Below are 22,658 nucleotides of genomic sequence, written 5' to 3'. Positions count from 1 at the left end.
CGACCTTTGACCCAGTTAAACCTCTCAGGTCATCAGGTTCAGATCTGTTAACTGTTCCCAAAATCAGATGTAAGTGTGCTAAGAGTGTGTTCAGTTACTGTGCTCCTGTTCTTTGGAGCATGCAGCCATAGTTTGCCTGCTGTGGCTGCATTCAAAACTAACAACTATGTTTCCATGCTTTGTGAATAACACTGACATCTGTGAGATTTGAGCTGATTTAGTTCGAGTTAAGACTGTTTATTAGAACATTACAAAGTTATTTTAAAAACTTCATTTTCTTGAACCCAAATATAATTCAGTTGAAAAATATACATTTTAACATGAGGTGAGGATGGTGGGGGAGGCACGATGGTCTTGTAGGGTTAGACCCTGATTAAGGGGTATTTTTGAAAGTAAAGCCCATCTCTCAAAGTCCCTGCCGGCCTGCCTCCACCTCGGGAAGTCTGTGGGTGCAGACGGAGGTGAGGAGCACCACAGGCGGCAGAGGACTGTCTGTAGCCCCGGAGTGAGGGTCAGAGAGCCGAAGCAGACAGCGAACTGTGGCACAGTGCAGAAAACAGAAGCTTTCCCTCCCTGCCTCCTTTATCTTAATCTTCTAAATAAATCTTCTATAAAGGCACTTTCTCTCGGTCTCAAGGTTTGTTTAATGCTAAAAGTTTACCGTAAAAAAGAGACGCACTTGTGTGATTAGCCGCTCCCTGATTTCAGTATGTTAGCCTACAAGCTGAGCTCTGATCAGGTCCTACATGAGTTGTATTCTTGTGTTAGTCCACTGAGACCATCGCAGTTTTACCTGTTATGCGTAACTTTATCTCGGGTTTCCGGCTGATATCCAGCAGTCTCTGCTGAAGGTTGATCTCATACTGGACGATCAGACGTTCTGTTAACCTCAGAGCAGATTTCTTCTGCAGCAGTCAGCCGGTCTCTCCACTATTGCTTCTAAACGAACAATAAAAAAAATGTAATTATAGAAAAACACTTCTGAGAAGATAAAGTTTTAGTTAAAGTCTGTAATGAGGGCATGTTGCTCACATTTGCAGGTGAAATTAAAAGTGTGTAAAAATGAAGTTATTTGTGCACTCTGATGCAAATGAGAACTTGAGTTCTGACATTTTTCAGCAACATTAAGAGTAAAAAAAACCTTTCAAACAAAAAAGAACTCACTTATTACTGACTGACTGATGATCTATTTTGGAGTTGATCTCGAAACTGATCTACATCTTGATATTTTTCAAAATAATCTTCACTATTGGGGGTGGCTGTAGCTCAGGCGGTAGAGCAGATCATCTACTGATCGGTTCGATTCCCGGCTTCACCTAGTCTGCATTTCAAATATCCTTGGGCAAGATACTAACTCCAAGTTGCCTCAAGTTGCTCTTTGATCTGTGGAATGTGTGTCTGAATGTTGGTAGAAAGCACTAAGAAAAATGTGCTTGTGCGAATGGGAGTGAGTGGGTGAATGCACAAGTTTTGTAAAGCGCTTTGAGTGCTCAAGATTGAGTAGAAAAGCGCTATATAAGAACCAGTCCATTTAAAACTCCCTGTCATGTTTTCACGAATACACATTAAATAGATCTGACTGATACAAACTGTAGGTTTAATATTAATGTTAACACTTCAGAAAAGCGATTACAGTTTTACCGCTGGTCTGTAAATCTTTCTCAGGTTTCCAGATGTTATGCAGCTGTCTGAGCCGCTCTTCCCCGCTCCAGACGACGATGCCTTCATCCTCGTGTTTCACTACAAGCTGTTCTCCCTCTTGACTGATGCAGAGTTCCTCCTGTTCCTCTTTGATCTGTGGGGGATCTGTGTCCTCCTGGTCCAGATTGAAGTTCCTCTCCTGCTTCCAGACCTGCTGGCCAGCCAGATCTTCCTCCTCCTTACACTTCATGTTGATGTGGGACTTGAGGAACAAAGTAAAAAGAAAAAGATTAGACAGGTAAAGGTGCAGCCTCAGTCAGCAGGGCTGTACACTGTGAGCATGTTGCTCACATATGTGAGAGAGGTTTGTACAAATGTTTCAGAAGCACCATGTGACTCCCTCTCTTTGTTGGAAAGTCTTATTAATTCACTTTATAACTATTACTTTGAAGATAAATTTCTACCATCACAAAAATATTATGACCTCTTTAAAAACAAACAACGGCAACTACATGACTTAAATTCCATGTTTAGATGAAGGTAATGGTCAATGCCTTTTGACAGGGGAAAAACCTCCACACAGAAGAATCTTACTTGGCTGAATCATAAATTATTCACCATGATTAAAACTGCAGATGAGCAATAATCTGCATTTTATTTTAGCCAAAGAGGAATGTTTCTGTTTGTCTGTGATCTGACTTTTTCTGCTGGGTCCAAATTTCATTTTATCCTGTGTAAGTTTGTTTCTCTTCCTGTTAACTAGCAAAGTCAAAATCACCTTGATTCATTTAACTTTAATTCAATTATAAATGTAATCATTTTATTGAACAATTCATTTCATTTCAATGAAAAACAATTACTTAAAAGAAAGAGATTAAGTTGGAGAGAGACATGTGGCCATCTTTTAGTGAGTTAGACCCTGATTAAGGGCTATTTTTAAAAGTAAAGCCCATCTCTCAAAGTCCCTGCCGGCCTGCCTCCACCTCGGGAAGTCTGTGGGTGCAGACGGAGGTGAGGAGCACCACAGGCGGCAGAGAACTGTCTGTAGCCCCGGAGTGAGGCGTCGTGAACCGAAGCAGACAGCGAACTGTGGCACAGTGCAGAAAACCGAAGCTTTCCCTCCCTGTTTGGTTTTGATGTGTCTCATGAAAGTCTATTGTTAAAAGTTTACCTTTAAAAAAAACGGACGCACTTGTTTGATTAGCTGCTCTCTGATTTTAGCCTGTTAGCTTACAGACTGAGCTCAGATCGTTCCTGTGTTAGTTCATTGAGAACATCACAGTTTTACATACCTGCTGCGTGACTTCATCTCGGGTCTCCGGCTGATATACAGCAGTCTGAGCCAGTGGCGGATCTCATCATCCTGGACGACTGTTTTTAATGTTTTTAACCACGGAGATTTCTTCTGCATCATCAGTCTCTCATTGTTAAACTCTCCCAGAAACTGAAGACAGTTGTGCCATTTCCGCGCTTCTTCTTCTTCTATTGAGTAGACGGCAGACTACACATGTCCAAGGGTAATACTGTCCTCCTCAGGCCATTGGCATCAAGTCAAAGCCTTAAAGTCTGGTACTTTGCGCATGGTCATTTTTTACGAACAGCAGAATCACAAGACAAAGCGTGCCAATGTTTATACTTTTCACTGTGACTGCCAAATAGATGAAAAAGTAGATGTTAAAAAACAACTTATAGTTTTGTCATTGGGCTGGTAGAAAGCTATGAGTTTCTGTCCCTTTGTCTGACCTTAGAGACTTATTTTAAAAGGAAACATTACAATCCTTTAAAGCAAGTATTTTCACCTCTGTTCCCCCCTCTGTACTTAGCTTTTTTGTTGTCATGTCAGTAATTGTCCAGTTGATGGCTCCCTTGGATCACAAGCCTGTCTCATGAGTCCAAGTGAATATATTCTTAATAAACAGCTTTGAAGAATTTGTGACCAACTTTGTTTAATTCGGAACATCATCATCATGAGTCAAACTCACTCTTGGATCTACAAAATATTTAACAAAAACAAACATCACTGAATCATAAGGTATTTGCTCCAACTCTTAGTCCAGAAACACATGAGTGAACTAGATCAGCTGCTCCTCCAGTTCAGCTGTGGATTTATATCATTATTTATATTTGTAAAGTGGATATGCAGTTTTTCAGTACTAATATAAGCATTTTATATCATTGCTTTATTGACAGATGTTTGGTGTTCAAGGTCAGGCATCAGTTTGAAAAAACAAACAAACAAACACACTGAGTTGAACTTGAACTTCCTACTGACAAAAACTAAAATTGGTGCAAAAATAACCAGAAACATATAAGAAGCATCCTGGAGGTGCTGCAGACAAGATAGGACCAATAACATGTCAACAGGAAATCCTTTTTACTAATTTGTTTATTTCTTTTTAGATTTTTACTCTCCATTTTAAGCCATGATGTTTGCTGATACTGTGTTCCTACTGTTTGTTCTCATTAATAGTTCTGTTTTTAACATTCTGTGCTGAAGCTGGAGGAAATGTTTCTACAGTGTCAGATGATACAGCTCCAAACTAAATAAGTGACTAACTAACGATGCTTTAATACACTTTACTATAAATTATGATATAGTGCACTTTCTTAAAATTTCTTATTGCTCTGTAATTAATTGTTTTCTTTATAAATGTACAAATGAGAATAAAATCTGTGTGATAAAGGAAGGTCTGTAGACTTCTCTGTTAAGATCAGTGAAGAGAAACAACAACATACAAATACCTAAGAAAAATATTCAGTAAACATTTAGAAGATAGAGAAGTTTATGTTGTCATGTGGAGAAATTTTTCAAATAAAAATATCCATAAGCATTGATAGTCTCCATGGCTGAACAGACACAGGAAAGAGCTCCACCTATAAAACGTAAAAACATCAAGACAACATGTTGAAGATGTCGAGGTACTGCCCATAATGTTTGACTGACATCTGATTTATGTGCAGCACATAAATACCACAATAATGATGGAGAGAAACTAAAAGGGAACTAAAATACAGATTTAAACTTACAACAATATGAAAGACTTCAGTCTATTTCACTTTAATCAACTCAGCAGTGGCTCCAATTCGCCAAAGCCTCAGTCCAGCATAGAGCGGCTGAGTGAATGTGGTCTGGACTCTGTGGAGGAGAGTCATGGTTTCAGAGACGCTGTAGAAGGACAAAATACCTGCTCTGTGATCCAGGTACACTCCTACTCTGGAGGAACGAGGACCTGAGACACGAGTTTTAATGTCATTGTACCAAAATATATAACTGTTGTTGTCACAATATAATGACCAAGATTTGTCATTATGTCCAAATAAACATTCATATCCTTTTCTGCTGATATTCTTGTATGCGACTGCTACATAAACTCCCCCTCTCCACTCCACCTCCCAGTAACAACGTCCAGTCAGACTCTCTCGACTCAGGACCTGCTCATATCCAGTGAATCTGTCTGGATGATCAGAATAAGACTGTTGTTGTTTCATAAATGTTGCTTTTCTGTTCCCCTCTGATAATAACAGCCATGTGTTTGCTGTGTTTGGATCCAGTGTGATTTCACATGAATATTTTAAGAATCCAGCTCTGGTCTTTGGCTCTGGTTGTGACAGTGAAACATCCACTTCAGTGACTGTCAGTGAGATGTTTGTCCGTTCCTCTCTCAGAATGTCCTGTAGTTTATCTCTGACCTCTGACACAGCTGCTGTCACATCCTCAAAGTAGCTCAGAGGACGGATATTGATGCTGGATGAGTCTGTAGACTCACTGAGTGCTGACAGTGAGGGGTAGTTGTGTAGAAACTGGATGTGATCCTCTGTGTGTGAGAGCTGCTTCAGCTCAGCATCTTTCCTCTTCAGCTCAGTGATCTCCTGCTCCAGCTTCTCCTGAAGCTCTTTGACTCGACTCACTTCAGTTTCCTGCTGGGATCTGATCTGCTGCTTCACATCAGAGCTTCTTTTCTGGATGAGATGGATCAGCTCAGTGAAGATCTTCTCACTGTGCTCCACTGTTTGATCAGCAGACTGATTGATGGCCTCCACCTCCTGTTGAAGCAGCTTCACATCTTTCTCTCTGTCCTGGATTCTCTGCTGGATGTTTTGTCGACTCACCTCCAGCTCTCTCTGCCTCTCAGTCCTTTCTGCTGCAGCTGAGACTGTGTCGTGGCCTTTATGTTCATCCACAGAGCAGAGATAACAGATACTCTGCTGATCAGTACGGCAGAACATCTTCATCACCTCATCATGACGAGAGCAGATGTTCTCCTGGAGCTTCTTGGAGGGCTCCACCAGCTTGTGTTTCTTGAATGTAGGTGAATCATAATGAGTCTGAAGGTGTTTCTCACAGTAAGATGCCAGACAGAATAAACAGGACTTGAAGGCTTTCATTTTTCTTCCAGTGCAGACATCACAGGCCACATCTTCAGGTCCAGCATAGCAGTGATCAGCAGGAGCAGCTTGGAGTCCAGTCTTCTTCAGCTGCTCCACTAAAACTGCTAACATGGTGTTTTTCTCCAGGACAGGCCTCGCTGTGAAAGTCCTCCGGCACTGAGGGCAGCTGTAGGTTTTCTTCTTTTCCTCTTCATCCCAGAAGCTTTCAATACACTTCATGCAGTAGCTGTGTCCACAGGGAAGAGCCACCGGATTCTTCAGTAGATCCAAACAGATCGAACAAGAGAAGGTTTCTCGGTCCAGCTGAACACTTTTCTGCGCCATTTCACCCAACAGTGTCAGTGACTGTGTGAGTTTCACTTCCTCAGAACTGAAACTGCTCTGATCTAAACAACATAGGTTTCTGTAGCGAATGGGATCTGTCAGCTCTTATACGTCACCACATGTTGGTTGCACCCATCTTCAAACTGCAGATCAGAAGGGGAGGGAACAAGGGAACATGTGGACAGAGAGGAGGTGCTGAGTTAGAGAGCAGGAAGAGGGAGGGTTATCAGACACTAATTCAATCCTGGAACATGTGAGCCTGTGAGTTTTTCATTTAAAAATAGCACTGCTCAGCCTTTAAAGTTGTTAAATAACCTTAACATTTAAAAGACAATCTTTTTATGTAAATTAGTTTAAATTATCATTTTAGTCATTACAGGATATCAAATACTGCAGCTGAACTAAGAAATTGTTGTAGAAAAAAAGCAATAAAAGGTCGTTCCCCCTCTGTCCCCTCCTGGTCACCTGTGCCTCAATTTTATGAGATGAGATGGATCAGCTCAGTGAAGATCTTCTCACTGTGCTCACTGTTTTATCAGCAGACTGATTTTATTCCACAACCTAGACATCCACATTACTCACACTCTCATAACACATACATATAGGGCCTTGGGATCGGGCATGTTATACGGTGTCCAGAGGACAGTCTTTGTATTCAACCTCACCTCTGGCGCTGGTGCCTATGGAGCGCCAGGACTGCCATAATGAATTAATTAAATACACCATTAAATAATGAATTAAATGTGGCAATAATTAATTAAAATTGGAATTAATTAATTAAATAAATAGTTATGACACGTGTAATTAATTAATTATTGACACGTTTAATTAATTATTTATGTATTTCACATTTTAATTAATTATTCCATCCATCCATTCGCTTCCGCTTATCCTTTTCAGGGTCGCGGGGGGCGCTGGAGCCTATCCCAGCTGTCATAGGGCGAGAGGCGGGGTACACCCTGGACAGGTCGCCAGTCTGTCGCAGGGCCAACACACATTTAATTATTGACACATTTAATTAATTATTTAATGATATATATATTTATTTCATTTTGGCAGTCCTGGCGCCTGGCTCTCATCTTGAAATAATTTTATCTGTCAGCCTCACCCATCAAACTCAGGGGGCGGGGTTAACGCTGATCAAGTCAAAACCATTGCTTAGGCCTGGTGGCCATTGTTTCTAGCACACAACAACCGGCATGTGGAAGCTAACAGAACTGAGCTTTGAAAAACCCTGTTTGTGTGTCACCAAATACCGTTTTAATATTTTTTTAGCCGAGAATGTAGTGGTTTAATCTTCATGTGTCTGGTCGGTTTGTCAAGATACAGCCTCTTTGCAAAAGTGCTTCGATGATTTCGGAGACGTCTGCCCAGTCTCACGGCAAAGCGTGGGATAGACCCGCTCGCCTCGCAAGCAATCCCACCGACAAAGCGCAGGCCCCGGTACACAGCTGTAGTAACCCCCGCTGACTTCTTTTACTGAGGTTATATTTATCGGTGTTTTATTTCCTGATGTTCTTATGTGTCCTACGTGTTTCAGTCGCCAATTCTGAATTATAACTAACATTAAAAACATGTTTAAGGAGGAGAGAGAGCAAATAAATCTGTTTAACATCTGATCTTTGGGTTTTTGTTCAGTAATCAGCGTGACCTGTGTATAAACGCATAAAAGAGATAACGTTGGTGTTTCTGTCATGTAGTAACTGCTGGCTTTAACTGTACAAAGGTTGTTCGACACTATGAAACACATACAGACTTCATGATGTTCGGCTAATATTTTTATTGTGAATATTAATCATGAGGGTAAACGGCCCTGTACACCACGGAGCGAGGTCAGCATATCCACGATATGCAGAGTTTCCCAGCTGACTAACTGCCAACTATTCCAGAGACGTGAAAATATACAGCATAAAGAAAAGTGTAAGAGACCCAGCAGCAGATTAGAATAACAGTTATACATTTAATAAATCACCAAATGAATCCAAGAAACGAGCAAACCTGTTCCGACAATTTGAGTTTGTGTTCCCTCAGCTGCAGACTCGCTGCTGTTTAAATGTTTGAAAAGGAAGATTAGATATAAACAAACGTCAAACGTAGACTCATTCTGCCTTCACATTTGATATGAGGCCACACAGTAAAAAACTGTCAATTTTACACTTAGAGAGTTGATTTTAACTCTGTTTCAGATAACATTTGGTCCCACTCAAAATTAGGGTAAAATTTACTCTATGGCCAGTGTTAACTTTTTAGTGTTAATTCTACTCAGTTTAGTGTCAAAATTAACAACAAAATGTGTAAAAATATTTAACACTGAGGGTTATTCACACTGTTTAGAGTAATATGATTTCACTTTATAGAGTTATTTTTAGTCCAAGTTCACTCTAATGTGTAATAATATTTCATTTTCATTATTTTTTCATATTTATCATATGATGCTATATTTCTAAATGGCTGTGATCTATCCTATATTATGAAAATAACTACAAACATACAGGTTACAGTAACAGCATTTATTAGCATAACAAACTCTTACAAATGACAGTAAGTAATGACAGTTGTCATTCACTCCATACGACAATTGTATGTCAAAAGGCCTGGGATAATGCAGGCTGTCAACATGAAAGACAACTAAATCTTGCTTTGTCCTGGTCAACTCATAAGCATGGAAATGTTCTTGAAAGGCTACTGTACATAATGGCAAAATGAGAAGTACCAGTTTCTCATGTATTATCAGAACTGACTCAATCTGGTAAAACACAGGCATTTCAGACACTACTTTGCCACAAATAACCAAATGCGGGCGGTAAACAATACCATTCTGTTTAGCCCAGTTCACTTTCATAACTTGAACTCTATTGGGCAGTTGCATTGCTATTGCAATTCCAGAACCTCCTTTTACCATATCTAAAGACACCATTTTTCCTGGACCAATGTCTAACCGACTAAAGGTTGTTGAAGATTGCCAAATGTATGCCATATAATTCTGGTGTTTTTTTGGCCAGCGTTTTGGTGATATTTTTGAATGATTTGAGCAGTTTCTTGAAAAAATTGTGCTTACCTTCATAGCGCATGCACCAACTATGAAGTACAGGCCCTATTTTTTGGATGCAGCGAGGATAATGGATAAGAAAATGGTGCTTTGGTAAAAGTTTTTTCTGGGGATACAACATCTTGAACAGTTTGTGGTGTTCCTGTCACGGCTGGGGGAGGGAGCCGTGTGGTGTGGAGGAAAAGGAGGACCCAAAATGCAGCAAACTGATGATACGAATGACGTTTTATTTACAGGGTGGTAGTGGCAAAAACAGGCAATGAAGCACGAGTAATTACAAACGGAAACCTAAACTGGGAGAAACTAAGTGACAAACCTGGGACCATACAAAGGGGTGCGGGGCAGAGAGACGCAGAGACAGGAACGCCATAGAACGCAGATGAATGTAGATTAACGCAGTGATACATGGATGAACGCAGACGAGCCGACAAACACAGACCGACACCCACTAAATATACACACACACACACACACACACACACACAAGGTAATCAGGTAATCGCACACAGGAGGGAAGAACAGCTGATCTGAATACACATGATGACTGGAGGACACAAGCTGAACACAATGACAACAGACACAGACTTTCAGAACAAAACAGGAAATCTAGAACCCGAACCGGACACAAGGGGGGAGGACACAGAATAACTAGACAGAGGGAAATAATCACAAAACAAAACGCTGGGTCAACGACCCAGGACCATGACAGTACCCCCCCTCCAAGGGCTGGCTCCAGACAGCCCAAAACAAAAACAGACGACCAACCCAGGGCGGGCGGCGGGGGCCCAGGACGGAGGGACCAACACCGAACAAAACAAGCTCCAGCGAACCGAGGGAATTGTCCAAAACAAAAACACATGCTGGAGTACGAGAACAAAACACAGTTCAGGAGGCCGGCCCGGAGGCTGACAACTCAGAAGTCCGGGACAGTTCATCTTCTGAGGCCGGCCACGTCGGCGACGCAGATCCATAAGCCGACCGAGCAGAAGGCAGCGGTGGCGGAGTGGAGGCAGTTCAGGGGGCCGACCGTGCACACGGCAGCGGCGGCAACAGGGAAACCGCTCAGGGGACCGACCGTGCGGACGGCAGCGGCGGCAACAGGGAAACCGCTCAGGGGGCCGACCATGCGGACGGCAACGGCGGCATCTAGGAGGTCGTCCATGTTGACGATGACGCTCCACCAGCGGCCTGGCAGATGACCGCCGATGTCGAGGCGGCAGTTTGGGACCCGAAGGTGGCGAGACCGAAGCAGTGGCTGGACCAGACGAGACCGAAGCAGCGGCTGGACCAGACGAGGCAGCTGATGAGGATGCTGAAGCAGAGGCCGGACCAGGCGACGGCGTGGGTGAAGCAGAGGCCGGACCAGGCGACGGCGTGGGTGAAGCAGTGGCCGGACCAGGCGACGGCGTGGGTGAAGCAGTGGCCGGACCAGGCGACGGCGTGGGTGAAGACACAGAGGCCGCAGCTGGCGAGGATGGAGACACAGAGGCTGCAGCTGGTGGCGATGATGGGTCTTGGGGCTGGACGGGCTCCTCGGGCCCCCCAGCAGGCGAAGCAGGAGGCTGGACGGGCTCCTCAGGCCCCCCAGCAGGCGAAGCAGGAGGCTGGACGGGCTCCTCGGGCCCCCCAGCAGGCGAAGCAGGAGGCTGGACGGGCTCCTCGGACCCCCCAGCGAAAACTGTCTCTGGACCAGTGGGCACCGGGGCCCCTGGAACACACAGGTCAGAACCAGCAGGCGCACGGGCCTCTGGCAAACACAAGGCAGACTGCAGCTGCACAGAGCATTGACCCAGCTCAGGCAGCGACAGCCGGATGCAATCCTCAGCTGGCTTCTTAATCTCCAGGGGTCCAGAGTCGGCCGGGGGCTGGGACCCAGCCTCTGGGGAGGCCCTGGAGTGCGTCACAGTCTCTGGGCTGGCCAGCTGTTGCGGACTGACAACTGCGTTATGTGGTGTGTCTCTCTGCTTGACATGAACAGGTGTAAAACAGCGCTTTTCCGGTTGGACGGACTGGACTTGTAGTACAGGCGGAGCTGGTGTAGATGGTGGCTGAATAGGTGGCTGAGCTGATAATAAAGCTGATGAGTCTCTTGCCAACTGAGCTATTGACTGAGCTATGGATTGTAACCAAGTGTCTAATAGGTCTGGCTGTGACAGTAATGGAGGTGGCGATTGAGTGGCTAACAGAGCTAGTGGCTGCTGGGCGGCTAACTGAGCTACCTGCTGGGCAGCTGGCTCAACAAACACAGCCCCGGAATAAACAGTCATTCGAGCTGGCGAAACAGACGGAGTGTCTTTTCCACTCACCACAGCCGGCAGTTCCGAAGTCCTAATCTCCGGCTGTGGGGCGACGCGCCGACGGCGCGATCGTCGCTTCCTCCCGGGCAAAACCTCCGGCGGGCCGGGCAAAACCTCCGGCGGGCCGGGCAAAACCTCCGGCGGGCCGGGCAAAACCTCCACCGCCGGGCTGGGTTGGGAAGCGGTAGCGGCTGGTGGGTGAAGGTGCAGCTCATGAAGGAGGAAGTCCCGTGCCAGCGGGTGAAGCGAGTCTAGCAGCCAGGAGTGTGCCGAGAGTAGCTGCTGTAGCCTGGCTTCTACAGCGCGGTGGAACTCTTCTTCCTCCTGCTCGAGCCACAGGTTTACCAACCTTGCGACCGTGTCGGTTACCTCCTCCCGAAACCCCTGGGTAGGTGCGAATGCTGCTGGGTCCATGTTGGTCGGCTCGTACTGTCACGGCTGGGGGAGGGAGCCGTGTGGTGTGGAGGAAAAGGAGGACCCAAAATGCAGCAAACTGATGATACGAATGACGTTTTATTTACAGGGTGGTAGTGGCAAAAACAGGCAATGAAGCACGAGTAATTACAAACGGAAACCTAAACTGGGAGAAACTAAGTGACAAACCTGGGACCATACAAAGGGGTGCGGGGCAGAGAGACGCAGAGACAGGAACACCATAGAACGCAGATGAATGTAGATTAACGCAGTGATACATGGATGACCGCAGACAAGCCGACAACAAACACAGACCGACACCCACTAAATATACACACACAAGGTAATCAGGTAATCGCACACAGGAGGGAAGAACAGCTGATCTGAATACACATGATGACTGGAGGACACAAGCTGAACACAATGACAACAGACACAGACTTTCAGAACAAAACAGGAAATCTAGAACCCGAACCGGACACAAGGGGGGAGGACACAGAATAACTAGACAGAGGGAAATAATCACAAAACAAAACGCTGGGTCAACGACCCAGGACCATGACAGTTCCACAATCAAATGTTTTAAATATACACACATACCTTGAGATAACATAGGAGAAAATACAATGTTAACTATCTGTAGTAATAAAAGTAGTAGGCCCCGATGTTGGTCAGTAGAGGTTACCAAATCTCCAAACATGAGGGGAACATTCCTCAGTAAGCACCATGTCTGAATAGCATTCAGTCCCAGATCATTTGACTCTCCACCTAAATTCACAGCTACTGGCCTATTGTTTTTCTCCATGAATCCATAATCAAAACTTTGTATTCTCAAATTCACTTCTCCCAATGTAAGATGTTGTTCTTTTAAATACAAAAACAATAACTTCAGTTTGTACTGGGCCACTCCTTCCAAAACATCATGCATCACATCAACTGAGAAGTTCTCAGTTGTGTGAAAATATGTCAGTGAATTCAATAAGCATGAACTCTTTACACCAAAAACATAAGGAAGCAATGGATTATTAGACATTTCCTGACAGTGAGCAGTGTGGTTGTCTTTGGTGCGCAACACTATTTTGGGGGAATCTTCAGAGAATTCTGTTTGAAAGTCATCTTTATCAGCTAAACAAAACCTGCAACAGTACCTTGCACTGAAAGACTCCACCAGACCAAACAAGCTATGTAAGCCTAAATTATCACCAGTGACCTGTACCACACTACCACGAACATAACCACCGAATAGTGGAATCTCAATACCATCGCTCTCTAACACTTTAATGTCTCGAACAATAGGAACAAGAATTTCACTAAAACCATAACGTTTCAGATCTTGTGCATGAAATAAGGCACAAAGGTGTATGTTGGCCAAAAAAGAATTCCATTTGGGAGAGAAGTTTCTTAAGGTAAAATATACTGCACCCAACTTGTGAATACCTCGCTTGGAACCAAGAGGATTTGCAACCTCAAAGTCATCATAGAACATTTGGATCTGAACTGTGTGCTTTTCTGTTGAAAAAAAGAGGGCGTGTCTTCAATAGAGATCCATCACAAATATCTCTGCGTCTTGAATCACAAGTGTCTGATTTTTTCAACATTTCTCCAACATGCTGACTCTTAAATATTGATTCCAATGTTGATAAAACTGGAACATACATGAATTTATCTTGAACAACTGCCTGATCATATGTTCCAGTCTTTTTATTTCGCCTTGTGTCAAATCTTGAGCCACATTCAACTGGTTCTACAGTTTCCCACTTGTCTGATAAATATTTTGACCTCTTGTACTCAGAATTAAGAACTGAGAAAGGATTCTCTAACTCATCAAAACATGCTTCAACTTTCTTGCACATTTCTGTTTCTCTTTCATTACTAAATACATGCTTAATGACTGTTTCTTTAGCATGTTGTTGGATATCTTGAACAATCTCTTCCATGGAATTCACTACAGAATTCACTACACTTTGGCCTACACCTGCTGCCTTTAGATCAGAAATAACAGCTGCACAACTATTTACAAGGTCTGCTGAAGATAATTCCGACTCAGCCTCTAAATCAGGGGTGTCAAACTCAAATACACAGTGGGCCAAAATTCAAAACTGGAACAAAGTCGCGGGCTAACATTAATATTTATTGAAAAAAAAAATCTTCCTCTAGATATAAGAATGAATCTTTTTTTATGGACTCAAACAAGTTTTGCTGAAAACCTGAATATGGAACAAGCAAAGCTTAATACTAAACAATATATATATTAACTGTATAATACCAGTAGGCCAGCTCTAATAGTAATTTGGTATGGCTTCACGGGCCAAATGTAATCAGGCTGCGGGCCAAATCTGGCCCGCGGGCCAGAGTTTGACACCTATGCTCTAAATGTTCAGGCACCACATCAACATTAGCAGTAGTACTTGTGTCCGTAACACTTTGAACTGGTGAAAAATCTAGTTCTGCAGAATCAAATGAACTGCTTACGTGGCATTTGTTCAGGTGCTTTCTAAAGCCAGAAAAACTACTAAAAGAACGTGAGCATCCCACTTGGCCACATTTGAGATATAGTGTCCTCCCAGTACAGAGACCATGAATTACCTTAAGGTGTTTTACAAGGCTGTTTGGTCTACCATGATCACTTTTGCAAAGAAAGCACTTCATTATTTTGATCTCAGTGGATACTAACGCACCATTCTTGCTCGCAACTCTGGGAGTTTCCTTTGTTTCCCCAACATCAATGTTGTAAATGGTTGTTTGCAGAAAAGTGAAAAAGTTGGTCAGGGATGAACTGTATGACGTATCAAAGACATAATGGGCCTTAAAGAGTTCATCAAGGGCTCCTACTGAACCTGTCGCTTTACATGGAAGTGCATGCTTGTCAATCACAATGAAGAAGGTGTGGATGCTGCTTCTTGTGGGTCCCTGAGCAAGAAGGTAGGGCTGACTGCTTCGGGTGATGTTGTCTAGATGCTGCTGTACACTGGTTCCAGCCTACAACAACACATTAAACAGCAGTATTTAGTGACTATCCCATTAGATTAGATCACCTTACTGTACATTACAATGGCGGTGATGGAATATATATTTTAAATAACATACCTTTAGGAATTTGATGAGGTTATCGACAGCTTGAGATGCAGACATCTTTCCTGGTCTCTTTCACCCTTGTGCAGATGGCGGTAGCAGATGTAGCAGCAGCAAGATAGCAGACATGTCACTGTCCCAGCCTACAGACGAATAAACAAAGAATTACTCCAAAAATACATTCGATAGACAGAATTGCCTATATAACCAACAATGGCAAATAAAAACAGTCAGTCATACCATTCTCAACTTCAGTAGCTGACTCAGCATTGCACATCAACTCCAAGAGCTCCGAGGTGGGTACAAGTCCATGACTTTCCTTTACAATCTTTGATTTGAGATCGATGGGCCACCTCTCCAAGAATTTGTTGGCAGTGACCTCATCAAACAGGAGTCTGAAATCTTGTTCTATCTATAATGCAAAAATAGAAGATAAGAGGTGTAATGAGTGAAATTGCAAGCTGCATGGAATATTTCAGTGATTCAACAAATGAAGATGTCTTACCAGTCCTGGTGTGTCCAGAAACCGCGGGAAGACTATGAAGACATCTGCTGCATTCTTATCATCGCTGACCATTGAATGCCGATAAATGAAGGTAGCTTTCATCTTTTCACGGATAGTGTCTTCATCAGCAGAGTGTCTCAAAAGAGCAATAGCTGCTTTTACATCCTCATCTGATAACACTGTCTCAGTGGTGAGTGGTCTGGATCGACCACGGCCTGGCCCGCCAACTTAAGAAAAAACAATTTGATTGACTCCTGCCTACAAATTAGATCAGAATCATTTAAATCACAAGTGAACTTACTTTTAGGAGATTTGGAAAGTGAGACACTTCTTTCCTCTGCAGCTTTTCTTTGAATTGTCTTCAACCGCCACGCAAGGTATCCTGAACCGCTCTCTGGATCATAGTAATGTTCTTATGTAATTAAATACAAGCAGAATGTTATCAACATTTCTGAGGGCAACTATGTGTTTAATGTTGCAAAGTCCCCTTTACTTACATATCCATGTTGTGAATATGGGTCTTCCAGATATGGAAACAGAGCAACAATCCCCTGCGCATACATCACTCTTACACTTTTAGGGGGAGATGTCCTAATGTATAAATTCAGTGATGACCGTCACTCAATTGGCATTGAACATCACAATTAAAAATAATACAATACTAAAAATGTTTCTTTATAGACTACATTTATGATTCTTACCCATGTGCTTCTGTCATCTCAGCAGCAAGTATGTTTATCATCTGTCTTCTAGTTGCATCTGTCAGAGATTTGGTTTTTGCATACTCTTGTATGATGTGTTCACCACCAGGCTTTGTTGTTAGGATTTTTTCAATCAACTTAAATAGACATAAAATATGAAGTCAGAAATTTTTTAAACCTTGAGAAAAACTGGAAAACGATTACATAAAAACACTTCACATCAAACATGCAAATTAGACTAACAATGTTCACTACTCACAGCTTTTGCCTCATAGTTTATATGGCATGGCCTTTTAGGTTGTCTTCCTTCAGTGGTTGCTGCTTCTTCAGGAGGTTCACACATTGTGAAGTTTAGAATGATTGTATCATCCGATGGAGAAGATGATGATGACAGAGATACACCTGTGCATTAAGGAACATGACCAAAGCAGAAGCATTAAATTTAACTGTTAATGCTTCAATCTCAACCTTTAAATTTCATATAAACATATACGTATGTGAGTGATTACCAAGTTCTTCATTGCTCAGCATGACTCGGAAGGTTACAGGTGACCCCTTCACTATTTCTTCAAACACCTCTGCGTCTACTTCTGTGTCAGACTGGTCAAACACCTTCATATCTAGCTGTCTGCCTTCTGGTATGTTAAATTTTAGGCACACTGAAGTAAGGTAAGAGAAAAGAAATGTTACAGAAATTGTTAAAAAAAAAAAAAGGCCATGCATTTTCTTATCAAATGGTAGAGTAAGGCTATGTCTTCACAAAATATTGATGAGATGAAGCTTAAGAATATAGGTAATTCTCATTCATTGTTGAAGTAGAAACAATTATCAACTTAGGTAGTTGACTTAGAATATAATTAAGCTTGTTTATTGACCAGGTAAACGTTGTTATCTTGTTTTATCCTGATATTCTAACCTTCTTTCATGAAAGCATCAAATGTCAGGGCCCTATTTCAGGAAGCCGGTTTAGAAAACTCAGAGTGAAAAACGATACTCAGGGTTGAGTAACCCCGAACTGTCCAACTCGGAATATTCGGTTTCAGAAAGGCTGATAACAATTAGTTCAATCAACGCGGAGTTGCTTTAACCCCAAGTCAAGCGCGCGCACGAGGATACATAAAGCCCTGATTAGCGGAGCACAGATTAAGCGAATCACCATGGAGACGGAGGGAAAGAAGGCGCAGTCAATGTATTTTACAGCGCTTGAGGCCGAAATTCTGATGGCAGCATATGCCGATAACATGCAAATTTTGCGGAAAAAAAGTAACACAGCCTCAGCTGCAAAACAAAGGGAGCATGCATGGCAAAACATAGCCGACAGAGTCAATGCGTGAGTGTTACTTTAAACATTGATCTAGGGATTTCCACCCATTTAACACGTTATTTTATTTTATTTTTTATTTTATACATTTTATTTTGTGACGTGATGTGAGCGCAGGTGCAACCCAACAGGCCCCAAACGTTCCTGGCAGCAAGTAAAAATGAAATATAAAAATATAGTCCAAACAGGTAAGGTGTAATTGTATTATGAGCCATAGTGCTTGGTCTGTTTGTCCCATGTAAATCAATTGCAGTTAGAGGCTACATTAATTTTCCTTCTGTAAGCACTTATTGAAATTATCTGAGCACATTACAAGTACATATTTGCTTACTCTGTATGCTCAAATGTGACCCCGTTATAGCCAACAGAAAAAAAGCGGAGGCCTGAAAAACAGGTGGGGGTCCTCCACCACCACCACTCACAGAGGCTGAGCAGTTGGCCCTCAGCCAAAACAGTGGGCGCCCTGTGGCTGAAGGCATCTCTGCGGGGACATCCTCTGAGTCAATAACCCCGCAAGACACAAGTGCCTACATAAGAGGTAAATTCAAAATAATACATGATGTGCATACATCCTTTCTTCACAGTCACCTTTGCAGTGCTACTCATTCATTTGATAAACTCTTTACCATAATGAATTATTTTGTAGTGAAGTTATTTTCCTACTGATTTTGCCTTCCCTCAGTCTTGGTTGTCTTTGAGAGCATAATGACAATGAAGTGTAAGGTGATTGGTATGTTTGTTAATTGCCATTTGGTCCCTTGTAAGTTATAAGTGACCTGTATAAACCTCATATTCTATCAGTTGATGGTGATGGTGTACTGCATCTGGTGCAGCCTCCTGTTGAGCCAGACCAACATGCAGTTATGAGTACTCTTAATACTCCACAGATTATATGAGTTTACAGTAGAACAGCAATGTTGTTAATTTCTTTACTACAGGAAAATAATGAAGAAACATTGACAGCTGTTACAGAGGAGGAAGCAACAGAGACACTTTATGAGGTTTACATCTTACAATGGAAAATATAACAATTGAATAAAATGTGGTACTATAATAAAACCATGGACTTTCTATGTCTCTAACAGAGTGATGATGGAAATGAAGAGGAAGAGGGTCCAGCCACGTCTCCAACAAACCTTTCCTCAGTAAGATGTTCAGCACTGATTTACAACCAACCTAAGTAGGCATGTACTATGAATGTCAATGCTATTTTCTGTTTCAATAGCTCCCTGTAAAGCAGCTGTACAAGACCCATTTGATCAAGAAAATAAAAAAATGTGACTTGGAAATGGAACACTTCAAGCAGCAGATCCAAAAGACCAAGATTGAGATTTTACTGCTAGAACATCAGTTAAGGGTGGGTGAAGTGGTCAGAGATGGACGAATTATTTCAGTGTTATATACTTATACATAATAATATACTTATTAATACTTTGTGTACAGGAAATACAGGCGACCAATAAAGCCAGTTGAACAAAAAATCTGTTTATTCTTCTTTCAACATGTTGAGATGATGGGTCAAAGGAAATGATTGTGACATATGGTGTCTCTGACTGCTCTTCCATCTTGTATGTCCGTGGGAGGGTCAGGATGTTCATGGTTTGGATCACTGCTGATGTTTGGTTCAGAAGGACAGTGTTCTCCTCTAATTGTGGCAATGTTGTGAAGAATCACACATGCCACAATAATGTCACATGCCCTTTCTGGGGTGACCCTGAGTCTTTGAAGGCACTGGAACCGGGCCTTAAGCATTCCGATAGTCATTTCAACTCTGGCTCTTGTCCTGCAATGAGCCAGATTATATCGCTGCTGTGGGCCCGGTTCAGGGTCAGGGTAAGGGGTAAGCAAATAGGGTAAACATGGATACCCCCTATCACCAAGCAAGTAGCCAGTGAACTCTCCTAAGACAGAAGGATACACTTCAGTTCAAATGTCCCTGTAGCAATTGGTCTTTATATATTTTAAAGTATTTTCAACTCACCATGTCCAAATTTTGTGCTCAGTGTACATTCACGGAATATTTGTGAGTCATGAACAGAGCCTGGCCACTTGGCTTCCACATTTGTGATAATGTTGGCAGCATCACATATGATCTTCACAGTGCAGAGAACACAAATTAGCATCCATTACTATAATGAAATAATTTGTTAGTTTGAAATGCTACAGGGAACTATGTACCTGTACATTAATGCTGTGGAAAGACTTCCTGTTCACATAGTCTCCTTCATTTACTGAAGGAGCAATGATTGGAATGTGAGTGCCATCTATACAGCCAATCACGCCTGGGAACCCTGAAAATAAATGTAAAATTTAAGTAGTAGTTCAAGTATCACCACATCATGAATTGAGTTTTGTTCATCCTGATACCTGCAATTTTGTGGAATCCCTCTTTGATGAATCTTGTGGGTCTATGACCGGGGAACACCACAGACGAGTACAGGAGACGTTTCAGTGCAACTGTAACATTCCTGACTGCCCGACAGACGGTAGCCTTGGAAACGTGCTCAGCATCACCAATATTATACAGAAAGCTCCCGTTTGCAAAAAAACGAAGTGCAATACAAATAATATGTACAGAACTGAGAGGATGTCCGCGATGTGTCACATGAGCAATATTAGGCCTGAGGATGTTATTCAAATGAATTATAGATTGTGCTGAAAAACGGTAACGTTCACACAGAAAATCATCAGGAAATGATAAAATGTCCAAACGCGCTCTAATCACTCTCTCCCGGCGGAGAGCTCTGCGGAGAATTTGGGCTTCAACATCTACTGGCTCTTCGAGGTAGGGGCACGCCATGTCCGACACTTCCTACTGTCAGGTTTCCGACAAAGAGGCGGAGACAGTCAGGGTTAGTTGTGGTAAACCTGCTAGGGGGCAGGTTAGCTTCACGGAGTGTGTCGTCATAGTGACTCACTCAGGATTCATCTGAACTCGCTTTGTGAAACCGAAAACCCAGAGTTTTCGTTAACTCAGGGTATACTTACTCAGAGTTTGCACTAAACCGGCTTTCTGAAATAGGGCCCAGGTCAGACAGCCTAACATACTTCTGCTCCCCACCAAACAAAACACGCAGCAACATATTCTGTTCACAAAACAAAAGAGAAAAAAATAATAAAGGAAAGAGTTTAAAACTGTGGATGTACTTTAGAGCTTTAGTTTTTATACAAAATAGAAGCAGTTAAAAGTCAATATTACTTAACAGCTACAGCATGAAGAAATAAGTAACAGATTAACTGCTAATAAAGATCCTTTATCAACCAGTGTTACTGCAAATGGACCAAGTGTGACTAACATCTAATATTGTTTAATAACTTTAGTCTACTTATCAAGTATTGGTCGCTCTTACTGCAATTCGCTTTATTTCTGTGAACAATTACTGTATATTAACATATCATTAACATTGCTGTCAATTAATTTATATAAAAGAATCTGAATTAATTCTAAATTAGTGTAAGCCTTTGGCATTTGCTTAAAAGAATATAAATCAGTAGAGTAAACTTTATTGTAATGTTACCCACTTTTTCTGATAGTTCCTTCGAAGCTAATTAGCGATTATTAGCTTACTAATAAACGGTAATTTAGTTGCTAAAACTATCCCATTAGACATGTGACAATAATATTATCTAAGCTGCACTTAGAAGAAATACATAGTTAACATGTTTTAGGTTAATCTTAACTCAGTGAGAATATAACGAACATTTGAACTTTTAGCAATGGTTAGCATGTAGCTACTCGACAATATCATTAAACCTATGGGTAAATGCTGCTAACTCGACATCAGTGTAACTATAAAGAGCTATTTAGTTTAAAAATACTTACTAAACAATGTTACCAGTATGGGAATGTTAACTTAACTTACCTGACTGTGGTAGCTCTCAGACCGCACACGCCTGCGGACTGGTACTAATCAACACTGTGTGGAGTTATGTCTTCACTCCGTGTCTACAGAACTTTACACTGACTTTTAACTCTGACGTTAGAGCTGGTTTACTCCTCACAGAGTTGTATATACTCTCTCTAGGTTAAAATAGGTTTACACTGAAATATTGACACTCCATTTTTTACTGTGCAGCACGTATAGTGGCTGTGTCCTGTTTTAAGATCATACATGTAAAATTGTTGTCTGACCTCCGTCTGCATGCAGGTAAACTGAGGGTCTGTTGAGCTGATCGCTGGTTTCGTGAGAAAAATGTCAGCTCGTTCTTTATGTTACAGAAGCACAGAGACACAAGACCAGGCGGAAAGAGACGATCGTTCGGTGAAAATGAGAATCTGCGAATGCAACATGTGGAACACGGAGAGTGGAATATGTAAACAAACCGGTTAACGTAACCCCCTCGGTGCACTCTGCATGCTAACTGTTAGCAGAGCTAGTGAAATCTCTGAAAACATCTGAGCACTTTTGCAAACATGTTCTATGTTGACAACCTGACCAGACATGTGAAGATTACGGCGCGACATTGGCAGCTAAAACACTGTTAAAAGTGTAGTTGGTGACAGAAAAACGGGATATTTTAAAACTACACCACCACCATTGCTGCCTGTGATTTGAAATGCATTCTGGGATACCTGGCTGCCCCAAGTCTACACAAGCAATCGATTATCTAGGATCGACCTGTTTTGACTTACTTTGCACGGCAACCAATCAAATGTTAGAGAAGCTGCATGGGCAGCGTTAACCCCGCCCCCTGAGTTTGATGGGTGAGGCTGACAGATAAAATTATTTCAAGATGAGAGCCAGACGCCAGGACTGCCAAAATGAAATAAATAAATATAGCATTAAATAATTAATTAAATGTGTCAATAATTAATTAAATGTGTCAATAATTAATTAAAATGTGAAATACATAAATAATTAATTAAATGTGTCAATAACTAATTAATTACATGTGTCATAACTATTTATTTAATTAATTAATTCCAATTTTAATTAATTATTGC

The 22,658-nt window shown here is 42.0% G+C and overlaps 1 protein-coding gene and 1 pseudogene across 2 annotated transcripts; both read right to left on the bottom strand.

The window, feature by feature from the left end:
- Positions 1-797: 797 nt before the first annotated feature.
- LOC146612882 (tripartite motif-containing protein 16-like) lies at positions 798-6,506 on the bottom strand. 2 transcript variants are annotated; one of them, XM_085378367.1, is made up of 3 exons: positions 2,934-6,506; positions 1,634-1,903; positions 798-939 (listed from the first exon to the last, which is right to left on the bottom strand). In XM_085378367.1, exon 1 carries the CDS (start codon positions 6,352-6,354, stop codon positions 4,690-4,692), a length of 1,665 nt encoding a protein of 554 aa, XP_085234493.1. In that variant the 5' UTR covers positions 6,355-6,506; the 3' UTR covers positions 798-939; positions 1,634-1,903; positions 2,934-4,689. The 2 variants fall into 2 exon arrangements, with proteins under 2 accessions (XP_085234493.1, XP_085234492.1); XM_085378366.1 differs by having other exon boundaries at positions 1,642-1,903.
- A 3,828-nt stretch (positions 6,507-10,334) lies between these two features.
- LOC146612881 (uncharacterized) lies at positions 10,335-20,906 on the bottom strand (annotated as a pseudogene).
- Positions 20,907-22,658: the final 1,752 nt, after the last annotated feature.

Source organism: Diplotaxodon limnothrissa, linkage group LG18 (genome assembly GCF_057381915.1).
Source record: "Diplotaxodon limnothrissa isolate DT_005_m linkage group LG18, D_limnothrissa_male_GT1.1, whole genome shotgun sequence".
Classification (NCBI taxonomy): Eukaryota; Metazoa; Chordata; class Actinopteri; order Cichliformes; family Cichlidae; genus Diplotaxodon; species Diplotaxodon limnothrissa.
The sequence above is the reverse complement of the archived record's forward strand: the minus strand, read 5'-3'. Positions and strand labels throughout refer to the sequence as shown.

Bases quoted from the DNA above. Each gene is read 5' to 3' on its own strand.
- LOC146612882 (XM_085378367.1), bottom strand. From the start codon at position 6,354: ATGGCGCAGAAAAGTGTTCAGCTGGACCGAGAAACCTTCTCTTGTTCG.